Source organism: Limulus polyphemus, unplaced genomic scaffold, assembly GCF_000517525.1.
Source record: "Limulus polyphemus unplaced genomic scaffold, Limulus_polyphemus-2.1.2 Scaffold343, whole genome shotgun sequence".
Taxonomy (NCBI): domain Eukaryota; kingdom Metazoa; phylum Arthropoda; class Merostomata; order Xiphosura; family Limulidae; genus Limulus; species Limulus polyphemus.
The window spans coordinates 517,636-533,319 of NW_013665953.1; the positions used below are offsets into that span (position 1 = coordinate 517,636).

General features: G+C 32.4%; 1 protein-coding gene across 1 annotated transcript in view; it reads right to left on the reverse strand.

Annotated features, from left to right (window-relative positions):
- The window catches only part of LOC106457539 (ephrin type-B receptor 1-B-like), a 39,018-nt gene extending 34,832 nt beyond the window's left edge, over nucleotides 1-4,186 (reverse strand). Inside the window, exons 1-2 of the mRNA XM_022383523.1 lie at nucleotides 4,109-4,186; nucleotides 2,776-2,889 (exon numbers count right to left, since the gene is read on the reverse strand). Of these exons, the coding sequence (XP_022239231.1) occupies nucleotides 2,776-2,889; nucleotides 4,109-4,186 (192 nt within the window). The remainder of the gene's footprint in view (nucleotides 1-2,775; nucleotides 2,890-4,108) is intronic.
- Between the last annotated feature and the right edge of the window lie 11,498 nt (nucleotides 4,187-15,684).

Sequence of the window (15,684 nt, forward strand, 5' to 3'; positions counted from 1 at the left end):
TTCCTATTCGGCTTGTCCATAAGACACAACAATATCATGTGAAACAACAATTCCTATTTGGCTTTGTCCATAAGACACAACAATATCATATGAAAGAAGAACAATTCCTATTCGGCTATGCCTATAGAACACAACAATATCATATGAAAGAACACCAATTCCTATTCGGCTATGCCTATAGGACACAACAATATCATATGAAAGAACACCAATTCCTATTCGGCTTTGCTCATAAGACACAACAATATCATATGAAAGAACAACAATTCCTATTCGGCTTTACCCTTAAGACACAACAATATCATATGAAAAACAATAATTCCTATCAACCAGACAGCCAGATCAAAGCAAGATCAATGAAATATTATAGATGGTTGAATCTATATAAGGGATCAGGTGGAATGGAAAACAGTATTCTATGTTGACTTGGTACCACAGATACGTATAAAGAATTTTTGAAATTTGCCCATAAGACACAACAATATATGAAACAACAACAATTCCTATTCGACTTTACACATAAGACACAAAATATCATATTAAACAACATTTCAAAACACAAAGAATGAACAGTATAAAAAACATAACAATGGAAATTCTCGAAGAAAGTTATAATTAATGTTTTATATAATACTGTATGTACTTTCTAAAATGATTTTATGCTAACACTTATATTTGTTCACTCTACATTATTTGGTTTGTTCTTTCGTCATTCCATACATTTTTCTTAGAGTGAGTACATGCCAGAGGCAGCACTCTTTCTGCAAAGTACAAACTTATGGGTTTGGAATAAGCGACCTCTAGAAGTAGCTCACAACCTACATACATTTTTGTTTCATAAAGTAGAAGCGAACAGCTGTGAAATAAGCGACACCTAGAGATAAATAAAACTTAAACCTAATTTCGACAGTATTCTATAGTAACTCGTTTGGGAAACGAGAACATCTTCTTGTGGGTGAGGTACTGGAAGATTCGTCTCATCAAACTTCATTCAAGGGTTCAAATAGCTTCAACAAATTGATAATCCCTAATCTAGAGACATGATAACGAAGAAGAGTCACGCAACACAAACGTGTGTGAATTATGCGTGGAATGAAACTGGACCAGAATTCCCTTCGTCGTTAGAGGTCTCCTTCTAGATACAATTCGCAGATTGCATTTATTATGAACTTGGAATTACGATCATGTGACCATTAGTCTTCCACAGAAAAGTCGATGTACAGTTTTCACGAGAAACATTTAGAGCGTTTCCCAGTCTGCTAATAGAAATAACGTTTATTAACAACTAGAGGTATGGGGGACAAAAAAGCTAAGACAGGGTGAACATAAACAATGAAACATTGATACAATACATCATTCCCTGCTTTATATTCCATTACTGATTATTTACATACTGCCACCAAGCGGACTGTAGACTCATTAAAGGTAGTTACTATGATGATTCAACTCAATTTTATTCACATACTAGATAATACAATATGTTGTAAATTTGTAATAATTTGAACTATAATTAGGCTCGTATACGAAATGAAGAGCCAAAAAATAATGCTTAAACAAAGTGCATCCCCTCTAATAGGAAAGGAGTATTAATAATCAAAAAAGGAAAATAAACGCACATTTAAATACATAAAAAAGTTTGTGCTTACCATATTTGATACCATTAACTGACAATAGTTTGATAATATTTTTTCTATTTAACAATAAAAATATCTAAGTAAACCACAAATTTAATATATAGCTTTTAAAACAAACCTTATAAAGTTTTTTAGGGTTAACTTATATTATTGGATATTGCATTCCAAATCTTTACTCCTACATAAGTTAGCGAACATTGATCTATTAATTTTTTAAAGCATGATATGTGTAAATCAGCATTAATTCTTGTATCATGACAGTGGATGTCCATAATATTAAAAAAAAAAAGATTGGAAAGGTGAGTACGTTAATTATTTCTATCATAAACATAAAATTGACTACTAAATTATAATTTCATGAATATTATAATATTTTGAATTTAGGAAATAAATGATACACAGAATCCCGATAGATTAAATCCAAAATTACTCTCATAAATCTTTTTTCAAGAAGCAACAAAGAATTTATTTTATATTTGATGTACCTCCCCAACAAGTATTTGCATATATTAAATGTGGGTAAATAAAACTATAATATAAAGCTGTCAAACATTTTCTAACAGCTAAACTTTTTTATTTTGATAATTATACTTATAAATATTTTGCAATAATTTCTTTAGTAGTTTTATGTGCTCAGACTAATTTGATTTGTCATCTATTATAATACCCAAAAACTCTGCTGACGAACATCTTCCAAGCAAAACTACATTCATATATATATATATATTTACTTCTTTCCTATTAGTATTTATATTTTCATTATAAAAAAAGTATAAATTTAGTCTTTTAAAGATTTACAAACAAATCACTGTCACTAACTCAATCATTTAGCCTATCTAATGATAAATTAACTATTTCAACTAAAGACCCTAAATTCTTACTATGAGGTATAACTGTAGTATCATCTGTAAATAAAACCTGGTTTATATCAACTGATAAATCTTCTATGTCATTAACATATAGTAAAAACAATAGTGGTCCCAGAATAAACATCTGAGGAATGTCTCTTCCATTATTAATTCATCAAAATATTTGTTATTGATGTTAACCACTATGTTTTTAAAATAATTCAGCAACCAATTATATATCTTACCTCGTATCTCTGTAGTGTGTATATTTTAAATAATAACTTATGACTTACAAAATCAAACACTTCAAATAGGTCCAAAAATACTTCTATGACAAATTCACTTTTCTCTATTTTATCAGTAGTACTTTCACATAAAACTTTAATAGCTTGCTGTGTAGATTTGCCCTTATAAAAAATTATACTGATATTCAGACAATAAATCAAATTTATTAACTAAATCCCAAAGTCTAGTGTAAAGTGACTTTTTTAATATTTGTGAGAATTTTCTCAGTATAGTTTTAATCTGTAATTATTAATTTGTCTTTTATCTCCTTTCTTAAACATTGGGATTATTTTTGATTTTTTTAATATTATTTATTAAAATGAAGCAGTAATAGACTCCATGGTTTTTTTATAACTACTAAAGAGATACTGTCCAATCAAACTACTTTGATTTTTTTTTTAATATCAGTATTTCGCTTTTGGTTATTGGTTTCACAAAGAAACTTACTTGTCAAATCATCTTTTGGATTATCAAACCTATATCTATTATTTCCGCAATTAATATTTATTATTTCCGTAATTAATATTTATTATTTCCGCAATTAATATTTATTATTTCCGTAATTAATATTTATTATTTCCGTAATTAATATTTATTATTTCCGTAATTAATTTGTTTCCTATTCCATTAAAACAAACATTAAATGCATTTGCTTTGCTTAGTGAATCTATTATTGTAATATTGTCAATAATTATATCGCCAGATTGTGTTATTGCTGATTTATTTAATAATAATTATTAATTCAACTTCACCTAACTTTTGCATCACTCTGTGAACGTAAGATACCATCATAGTAAGTTTATCAATATTTCTAATATAAGCTGATAATTTATTTCTACCAGCATTATTATTAGATACCTTAGCCTCAGAAGCTAATTCATTTTTATTCATATTTTATTTTTTTATATAATTGTTTATTCTAGGTTTACTTTTATTAATTCCAATACTTATTTTTTGGATGTAACATTACTTATTACTACAGACAAACACCTATTTTAGTAACTTCAAGAAACCTTTATAAAATATTCATAAGCTTCATTCACATCATATGTACCATATAAAGTATTCCAATTAATTATATTTAACTTATTGTATAATTTCTTTATATTTATGTAATAGATTTTTCTATACGTTATTTGTTTCCCACCTAGGATATTCCTAGAATTAATTAAATAATAATAGGATAATAATCAGTAATAAATTACGTACATCTTCCATTTCAAAATTAGAGCTAGCATAACCAATTAATGTATTGCTTTTTTATGTTACTCTTACTTGAAAATTAAAATTGGTTATAATTTTACCTTCAGTGCAATAAACTAAACCATACAGATCACTTACATACTTTTTCTGGTCATTTAAAAGACTGATATTAAAATCTCCCATTGTAATAAATGATGTCTGTTCCTTATTTGGCATAACTAATACACTTTCTAAACTTTCTATATATATTCTTAAATCACTTTCAGGTGGTATATAGTGACAGCCAAATTAAAATTATTAATTATTAATGCTATAAATTCAATATCACCATTCAAAATCAATACACTGTGCCACACATAAAATAATATTTCCCCTTTATGTTTTATACAGAGTAAATTTGAATATCAAACATTAAATCATAACCCGTGAACCAAGTTCTTACAAATTCCAAAACAGTAAAATCCAATTTTGTACACTAATATTCCTAAAAAAAATATTTTATGTTGTTTCTCAGACTTCTTGCATTCATATAATATATTGACAAACCAACAAAATCACCAGTTATATTTTCAGTTTCATCAATTTCAATATAATCCCCCATATTATCACTCTAAGTCTAAATAATTGAAACTACTTAAATTATTCACCATAATGACATAAAAAACTGTTTAGTAAAACGATGCACTTCCGTCAAACTGATTTCCTTCTTCCCTTGTAGAGAAACAATTTACTTCCCTGGTACCTTCCAGGTTAGTGATGAGCGCACAGTTACTGGGGATCATTGAAAGTTTGAGACAAGAAAGTCAGATAAAAACCTATACTATAATACAATTCGTAGGTATGACAGGGATCGGAATTCCGGTTCCTCTTTTTTTTTTCAAGATTAATGATCTTCGCTACACCGTTCTTATCAGTTCTAGAACATAAATCAACAGGAATGGGGTTTACACCTGAATACTGGGAGTGATTAGCCAGGATGCAGACTAGAGTTATCACTTTGCTCTAGTGTAGCAAGCCTATTTCTTCCGGTTGACCACTTCCGGAGGAGGGATAAACAAAATATACTGTCGCGATCGGAAAATAAGCGTGGACCTCGGAATAGTACGAGAACCAAGAAAAGAATATCGGATTTATGTCAGACCATGTGATTTACACGTTGGAGCTCGTTATCTGATTTTCCTGAAGTCATAATGAAAACTGCCAAGCAGGAGAAATGATTCCTTTCCTCCTAACAAGCAAGCAAAGTATAAAAGTGTTATTGTTTCGACACAGTATTACTAAACGAGCGAGTCTCACAAGAAAATAACAATAGAATAGAAAACAAAAAGGCACTAACAAGCCTTCATATATATATATATATATAACATAAGATATATTTTATTTTTATTTCAAGCTTCAAAAACAATATACAAAATCTTTAGGTCTGTTTTAGATGTATTACAGCGACTTTAGAAGATGGACACATAAAATAGCCAGACTTACGTCATTCTTATTGGGACATACAAGTTAAAAAAAGTTCAACTTTTACGCTTTTTTTGATGTTAAAACTCATAAATCTATAAATATTAAAATTTTATGTCCTATTTTGTTTGTATCTTTTAACCACAGTTAAAGTTTTGTTACAAAGATTAGTTTTGAAATCAGACAAGCTAATAACCTTGACGATACTGAAATAACACGTCAAGCAACTGTACTGACGGTTGTTTTGAAAATAACGAAACTACTCGCCAAAACTTTTCAGTTATTCCCTAAACCTATCATTGCAGCAGTGTGCTTGTTGATAAGTGTTCTAGGATGTTAATTAGTTTAAGAAACAGCTCTAATATGCGTTATTTCTGTTTCTTTTTCCTTTTTGTTATATTTGATGAGAAGTGTGGTAAGCTCATACAGTATCTACATTTCGCTTCGTACATAAAAGGGTAAATTGTATACCTTATAAAATAGTAGAGGAGAGAAGGGTGATTCCGAACGTTTTCTAACCAGACATATTGATTATGTACCCAATCCAACAAAAGTGTATGATTCAACCTATAATACCGTGTTTTCTCTTTGGTTTTGGTTTTGTTTTGAATTTCGCGCAAAGCTACACGAGGGATATCTGTACTAGCCATCCTTAACTTAGCAGTGATAGACTAGAGGGAAAGCAGCTAGTCAACACCACCCACCGCCAACTCTCGGGGCTACTCTTTTACCAACGAATAGTGGGTTTGACCGCCACATTATAACGTCCCCACGGCTGAAAGGGCGAGCACGTTCGGTGACGGGGAATAAAGTTTCTTAACAGAAAAGTCAAAGCTAAACTTTAAAAGAGCAAGCTTGGGTTAGAAGAACAAGATTAAAGATGTAACTTAATACTAATAATAAATGGAATAACACGAGCTACTGAGTCGTATTCCACGCATAACGTCATCACTAGTACGTCATGATCACACACAAATATAAACTTAATTATCTCCAGATATAGTTATAGCAACTGCTTTTGAGTCCGTCATCATAATAATTAAATAAACACATATATAGGTGGTAAAATCTAATGTGTCTGACAGGACTTGGAAAATATAAACAAAGAGCTGTTTACTTACTAATGTAACCTATAACAGGTCTTGTCAACTTGCACTGAACAATGGTGTTTTGTTTACATCTCTTTGTTTGCATTTAGAATTGGAATTAATATATGTTGATAATCCAGGTATAAAGGTGAGCCAGTCATGTGCCCTCTGTTGGTAGCAAGATGGGTCACGGATTAATTTGTTTTCGTAACCAGTAGCTGTTAGACGTTTTTACTGTGTTGAGTTGTATTTTATTGTTGTTGTTGTTGTTTTCTGTTGATTTACACCGAAGATTTTTCGCATTATTCTATGTCTGTCTCTACGTGACTTGCGTTATTAATAAACTGTTTTAACATCGTCTCTATCCTACTCTCTCTCCAGATTTACGTAATGCAATACAGTCTCCATAAATCATTCCAATTTTTATGTGATTCGTATCTTTCATGACGTTGTTACTTTTTTTACTTCCCTTACTATGCCGTGTAATATATTCCTAATTTTCTTTCTAGCTGAATAGGTGGTATTACGTAGTTCATATCTTTTCTTTTTTACTTTTACCATACAGCACACTTCCTACTGTCTCTTTTGTGACTACACCATACAATATAGTTCCTTCCTTATCTTTTATTACCACACCAAACAATATAATTCCTACTTTCTCGTTTATTAATACACTGTAAAATATAGTTCCTAGCTTCTTTTTATTACTACACCATACAATAGTTTCTACCTTCTCTTTTATTACTACACCATACAATATAGTTCCTACTTTCTCTTTTGTTATTACATCATACAATTCCTACCTTCTTTTTGTAACTACGCCAAACAAAATAGTTCCTATCTTCTTTTTTTACAATTATTCCATACAGTAGTTCCTACCTTTTATTTTGCAATTATTCCATACAGTAGTTCCTACCTTTTCTTTTGCAATTATTCCATACAGTAGTTCCTACCTTTTCTTTTGCAATTATTCCATACAGTAGTTCCTACCTTTTCTTTTGCAAGTACGCTATACAGCAGTTTTAGATATTTTGTAACAATGTTGTAAAATATAGTTCCTACCTTCTCTTTTGCAGTAACGCTAATACAATATAGTTCTTATCTTCTCTTTTGTAATTACATTGCACACTCTATAGTTCCTACCTTCTCCCATGTAACAATGTCATACAATACAGATCTTCTCTTCACATTTTTGTATTTACATCTTATAATATTGTTCGTTTTTGTTTTCCGTAATTCGTCATATACAAATTAATGTCTTCCTGTCTTCTGCTAACTAACTGTTTAAGAGTTATAGTCTTCATATTCCACTTCCATTAAGCTAACCAGTTGTTTTCACAGATTATTTGTTACTACAGGTGTGGTCCAGGAAGATGTCAGTTGTATTCGCAATTGGCCCACCCACGATGACGTTCACCACGGCTCTGATCAGCAAGAGCTGCTAACAATGACTCAGAAGAAAACGGATACAACACAGATTTCGTGGGAGCTCATGGGGTATAGCGAGCTCTGCCGATCAATTTTTAATTATGACCCTAATTATACCGACAACCGTATCCAGTCTACACGAAGCTCATTTCCACTGAAGCAGTTGAACTCACAGCTCGATGGTTTCTCTAAAAAAATTATCGATTTTTTAACCTTACAAAGCGAAAAAGCTGTAGATATCATTAGAGCGAAGTGATCTTGGTAAATAATGATTTTAGATGATTGTATAGTTTTTCTAAAACAATCACTGTAATAAATTACTTACACTAGCATTGTAAATGTTTTATAAGACATCCTGAGAACAAACATTGGATGTTTCCCAATTAACTATATCTTAGTTTCAGAAAAGCCAGCATTTCCCATTTAACTATCTATATCTTAGTTTCTTTGGAAACACTAGCTTTTCTAAACTAAGATATAGTTAACAGAAAATCCAGCATTTCCCAATTAACTGTATCCTAGTTTCAGAAAAGTTAGCACTGTCCTATTAACCAATAATAAATAAACTTAGTATTCCAAAAATTGGTTAATCTTGAAATCTAAGTTGAAGGGAGATCCAGTTCAACGTACACTGTGATCAACGTGTGTTATTGGATTATTCTAGTTTTGGAGAATTCCACTCCTCATCAGTAACCCTGAACACGAGTCAACCAAAGAGAGATAAGCTGGACTTATATCATAGAGAAAAGTATCAAACATATTGTTAGTGTGAACGTGCTTTATAGTCAGTATGAGAAAAAAGCCAGCATTTCCCATTTAACTTGTTCTTGGTTTCATAAAAGTCACTGTTCCCAACTAACTATATCTCAGTTTCAATAAATCCATTATTTCCCAACTAAATGTATCTTAGTTTCAGAAAAGTCAGTATTTCCTAACTAACTATATCTTAGATTTACGAAAGCCAGTTTTTTCCAATTAAATGTATCTTAGTTTTAAACTCTGACTATTTGTGATTTGTTTTTGCGTTTACAGCTTTATATTTCCACCTGTGGTATGACCATAAAAGCTAGGACTTGTCACTTTTTGACTAGGTTTAAAACTGGCTAACCTGTACTATGGCTAAGTCATTTATGAATTTGCAATAGAGTAATGATTTTGATTTTGTGACTTAATTACCTTTAGGAGAATTACCAGTTATGAGAATGGTATCAAAATTTACGCAGAGTTTGTCTCTACAACACTACATGTTTTGTATATCATTCAAACGATTAGTCGAACGTCCCTAGAGAATTCATTACGTCATATAAAACTAGTAGAAAAATGGCAGCTATCCTAATTATTATTATTTTTTTATAAAGAAAGCAGAAACGGTGTTGTGCGATTTAAAATGCTTACGTGAACTTTTGGTCTTTCATTTTCGTTCCGACCATATGTTTCCGATATTCTGAATCACAGCAAAGCACACTGTAATCGATAGATCGTGAACAAATGATGCTACATCTTATCTTGTGAGTAGGTGAGGTAGAAGACGGATTTAGCGTTTGTTCATTGTATTTCATGATTAAGGGGAGTTTTCTGTAGCTCATACCTAATGAACATTTTCAAACATCTATTTATTTTATCTATTTACAAGCTAGAGGATTTTACCACCAACCACAAAGGGCAGGCTGTCTTCCCTGAAATTGTGGAGTCCCATCGCAGTACGTTTGTCAGTACGCAGTCTAAGCAGCATTGCACCGTCCTTTATTCCAAACCATTAATCACAGGAGGTAACTGGCCAGCAGCAGTCATTTTTACTTTACTGTTATTGTGTATCATAACAAGTCTCCAATGAAAATAACATGATTGTAATATTATTACTTCTGCTACTACAGTATTTAATGAGTTTGGTACAGGTTTTTCTCCCTTTGATAATCTCCATGACGTTCTTCTAGTAATAATGTCTTTTTAAATATTTTGTGAGCTCAATCCACTTCTGTAATCTCACTCTTTCTCCTTCCGTTTTCCAAATGATCGGTGTGACCCTTGTTCCATCTTTTCCTGTTCCTCCAGCTTACATGTTGTTTCAATGACAACATCATTTCGGAATCTTACCAGGGATGCATCTTATCAGCTAGGTGGTCCATGCTACTTTGGTGTGGAATACAGATCGTTACCTGATAAACCTTCAAGTCTCTTAAAGGTTATATATATCCATGTTTTTTTTTACCAAATTTGACTCCAGTTTTGTAAGAAGGTTTAGGGAGTCTGTCAGAAATATGATGTTCATTGTTACTGGTCAACCAGACAAGTGCATATTCGTGCATCTTGCATTCTGTTCGAAATGAACTACATCGCCCAGTTTTCCCTGCTGACCATTGAAAAACTAGATGCTCATCTCTCAACTCGGTTCCTGCCATACAATCATGCCTTTCCTGATTGAACCATTCGTTACTATGAACAGTGCCAGTTTCTGTTCGCATATCCGTGACTTTGACCAGTCCTTACCTTTCCATTCACATCCTTTCGCCATTCTTCATTATTTTGTAACTTAAAGCCTGGAATCACTCAAACATTTTTGATGTTTTCCTTTACACTTTTCTTGGTCTCGATGGCCCATGACTTGACCGATTTCAGTCTCTGTATTGATTAATCCGCAATTTTGCTTCCTAGCGTCTTCTAAAGATTTTCTTTATGCGTAAAATACGTTAGCGGATGGAGATTCGTTTAGGTTCCCTAGCTGGAAATTGAGGGGGAGCATCCTCTTTCGCGTCTGCGGTTGTCAGCTTCCCCAGATATACTAAAACTAACCCTGTTGAAACTATCGTAGATCTCCACGTTTGCTAGTCTGCCAATAATCCTTTAATCATGGAAAGGTCAAATGATAGATGATATCATCATATAGTATCATATTCTTCATTATCACATAGAAGTAGTCATGTGGATGTTCACATATGTCTAGTAGAGAGAATCATTAAAACTTCTGAAAACACAATCTATATATATATATATATTCACGATAGTCTTAACCTCCGAAAAGTGGTTAATATAAATAATGATGCTGATTTGGTTGTGGGAGACAATAACCTTAAGTTATCTTCTTTGAATAACCTTATTAATAATCTTACGCAAGGTTAAGCACTTTTTTTTTGAAATACACATTGTCATTTTTGTTAACTTTTTTTTTCCCGCCTCAAACGTAATGCGATGCGTAAGAGGAGTTTCTTATTTTGACATTAAAAATTTTTATATTGTAAATAACTTGGACGACACAAAAATTAAGACAAAGAATCTCTAACGGTTTCTTATAAATAAAGCTTATTCAGGGGATACACAAGACTGTAGTCAACGGAACTATTTGTTCCTCGGGTTAACTATGGAAGTACTGTCTATTATTACTATGGCTTTATGTAATTACATTCTGATTAAAGAAGGTCCTTTTTAGAAAGACTTTCTAATAATGTAACTAAAAGACTTATTGTTTAGATCAAAGACAGTCTAAAAACCTTAACCAAAGTATTGTGTAGCTCGTAAACGGTCCAGAAACCATAACGAGTTATTGTGTAGCTCGCAAACAGTCCGAAAATCATAACGCGTTATTGCGTAGCTCGCAAACAGTTTAAAAATCATAACGAGTTATTATATAACTCGCAAACAGTCTAGAAATCATAACCGAATTATAGTGTAGTTCGCAAACAGTCTAGAAATAATAACGAGTTGTTGTGTAGCTCGAAGTATAGAAATCATAACCGAATTACCACTTAGCTCGCAAGCAGACTAAAAATCATAACCAAACTAAACTGTAGCTCGTAAACAGTCTAACAGTTTTAAGCGAATTATTGTAAAGCTTACAAATCGTCTTAAAACCCTATGAATAAAAATTCAACGTTCATTTTTTTTGTGAATATGTCAATGGTCAGGCTTACGTCATAGGTTCACAAACGATTTAGGCTCAAGGCCCCCCATCTTGAGTTTTATTCCTCTTTTCAGATGTCAAGATCATTTTTGGAACCCAGGTTAAGATTAAGTTGGGGGAAATGGAAAACATATTTTAAAGTGTTTAACGTGTAACTTTATTCTTAAAAATTGATCGTGATTCGAAAAATTAATCCTTTGTATATTTTAGAATTTCTAAACGAGGAAACCTATACAGACTATAACGAATGCTTCAGAAATCCTGGAGGATGTAACTTGAAATGCTCTAAGCATGTTTTCGGTACATTTTGTGTACTTATATTTTATTACATGCACTTATATTTCTTTAAAAAATATTCAGATAAAATTGTGCAACGAAACATTTCAGTTAGGAATGTCCCCTGTTGGCTCATCGGTAAGACTGAGCTTATAACGCTAAAAATCGCGTTTCGATACCCGCAGTGGTATAGCAAAGATAGCTCATTGTATGGCTTTGTGTTTAGCAACAAACAAAAAACAAGTCAATTAGAAACTCATTAAAAGCAAGAAAAACTGGTCTTAGGAGAAAGAATACTCACTCCTTCTATGAAAGAATGATTTTTTTTTTACATTGTTTGATTTATCTTTGGAGAAAGAAAATAAGATCACATAATTTTAAAATAACTTTTATTGAGCAACGTTTCCAGTAAAAGGTTTTACCGAGTTTTGGTTAAACCCATATTATTTCTTGAAACTGTTATGTATTTTATTTTCGTGATAATCCTCCTGTACTGATAACTTTAACAAACGTTTGATGAAGAGCGTTTGTACAAAACTTCGCTCAATAAAAGCTATTTTTATGTCAGGTGCTATTGTTTTTTTGCTTTTTCGTACTTATTCTTTAGTTTTCTTTTTGAAGCTAATTTATTTTTGGTCTTAATTATTTTTTGTTATTTATTTTTATTGTAAAATTAGTTATTTTATGGTTTTACACCGTCAACTTCGTCGAGAAATTTGTGATATCCAATTTATATATATATTTTTTTTAGACCTGTAATGCTAGCATTTGGTTATCCTTGTTTTCAGATAGTTTCGTCACCACAGAAGCTCTAAGGATTCTGAAATAAAATAAGATAGAAGGTAGTACATTTGGTGGGTCCGGGTGTGGCATAGTGATTAACGTGCCAGTTTGCAGCTAAGGAAGTCGAAGGTTCGAGCCCGAAATATGCTGTCGAATGTTCCGCACTTTCATCTATAGGCGCTTACGTTATAAAAGTAACAGTAAGTTCCGCTACTTGGTTAAGGTGGTTCTGTCTGGTTGTCCTCCTTCTGTTAAGCAGTTCTAAATAAGGTGTCATTTAGGTGTTGAAAACATCATAACAAATGCCACTTTGATTGCGAGTGTAGAAACGTGTACACTATATTGATAGATAGATGAAAACATTACAAATGTATCCTGTAGGCAATAACACAGACAGTGTTCAGTCTCCAATTGGAAAGATCGGAAGGGGTTTTTAACATCTAAAATGTATAAGTACATTTATATATTGTCTTTTTTTCTTTTGCAGTTTTTAAGTACTAATCGTTATGCTTAAATAATCCGAGAACCGCATGCATATATACATATAGGTAAATCATTCAAACCAATTACGTTTGTTTGTATTTAGATATGGGATCTGTGCATTTGACTTGAGTAAAAACCAGTAAAAACCTTTTACTATAATGGTGAATTCATTGCAACCAAAATAGGAGCTTTGTTTTACATTTTTCCTAAATAATCTCTGCGGCAAACATTTCACGTGCATGCTCACGCCTCACGTGCAAGCTAAAAGTCTTAAAAGCACTTACATCATAGTCTGTCAAATAATTATCATTCGAGTTTTATGTAGTCGACAAGTTTCGCCCACAATCATAGGGATGTGCCTGGAGTACCGCCTAAACAAGACAAGAGTTGTTATGGTGGTAATTACTGTAACACCTGCTGTCTCCCAGGATACAACCTCTAATTATCATCAGCCTGAATTTTAGCTGTGTTTGGGTTTTCTCGTAATGTAAGCACGCAATCTGATTGTTTTGAAGCTGAATCTAAAATTTCTGTGGAGAAAGTTTATATATAGCATTAAATTCAAAAATATACGAAAACTCGTGTTTCTAAGTGAGAGTAAGGTCGACATAAACATATAATAAACCATATACTAAGTCCATGAAAATACGTGAAAACTCTGAGGTAAGTATTGAAGTCTTTAGGTGCTGATTGACACCACAGATTTAGTGCAAGCTCTACTAAGTTTATCACACAATATGAAAGTATAGTTTGCCTAGTAGAAAATAGAGCTTACAGTGATGATTAATACCACAATCCGACACTGTTAGGTTAAGCTCTTTAGGATTAACCAAATAAAATTATTATTTTTCCCTTTCTTTCCATAATTGAATTTAATAAATGAATATTTTATTCCCGCATCGCTTATGTCCGAGCACTGGAATGATAGTTTCGAGTAATCGAATAAGTATGGATGAGTGGGTTATGTAGGGTTGTATTTTCTTGTCTTTGTAGATTTCATTCTAAAGTTTGTGAAGGAAAAGGGGTAGACAAACTGTAATTAAAGTCATCATCCATGTATTAAAAGATGATCAATCTTTACTATCAAACTTGTAATTCGGGACAAGGAACATGGTAAATCCTGTTCCTCTCAAAAAAATGACGTCTTTCAAAAACATTACTTACCTTCAGACGTGTGTAGAACAATCTTCTAAATACGAGTTGTCGTCAAAGGAAAGTTATATAATCTAATTATTGGTTGTAAATAGAGTAGTATTACAATTAATACGGTCGGAACTGGAGTTGAAATTATACATGCAGTGAACTCATGGGTGAACTTTAACCTCCCAAAGTAAATACTTTCTTTCATGGATCGTCAAGTTGAGTTTATCTTCACAAACATAATCTTCTGCAAACTAGCGGTTACATCAAAGGCACGTACTAAGCCAATGATGATGAATATAACCGTAGTGACGGGCACAAATTGCTACCTGACATTAAAGATAAACACAACCCTTTCTCCACGAATAACAATTCTTTACAATTTGTTTGCATTAAAGCTACAATTGTAAGAAAAAAAGATCATTGTAATGGACATTTCAATGAAATAAAGGATGGCTACAAAAATGAAGTATACGTATGAGTGAATCTTTGAAGTAACCGACTTTTCAGTGAGTTACAGAAAGGCAAATAAAGCGAAGTGTACACATGACAGGATCTTTGAAGTAACTGACTTTTCAGTGAGTTACAGAAAGGCAAATAAAGCGAAGTGTACACATGACAGGATCTTTGAAGTAACTGACTTTTCAGCGAGTTACAGAAAGGCAAATAAAGCGAAGTGTACACATGACAGGATCTTTGAAGTAACTGACTTTTCAGTGAGTTACAGAAAGGCAAATAAAGCGAAGTGTACACATGACAGGATCTTTGAAGTAACTGACTTTTCAGTGAGTTACAGAAAGGCAAATAAAGCGAAGTGTACACATGACAGGATCTTTGAAGTAACTGACTTTTCAGTGAGTTACAGAAAGGCAAGTAAAGCGAAGTGTACACATGACAGGATCTTTGAAGTAACTGACTTTTCAGTGAGTTACAGAAAGGCAAATAAAGCGAAGTGTACACATGACAAGATCTTTGAAGTAACTGACTTTTCACCGCGATACAGGAAGGCTGGTAAAGCGAAGTGTATGTATACTTGACAAATAAATCTTTGCTGTTTCACAGTCTGGAAAATAGGGAAGTCTTATTTAAGTGCTTCTTGTTTAATGGTCGGAGAAAGACACGCCCATCTGAGGAAATTAACCAGGAATTTCCTAACCTAT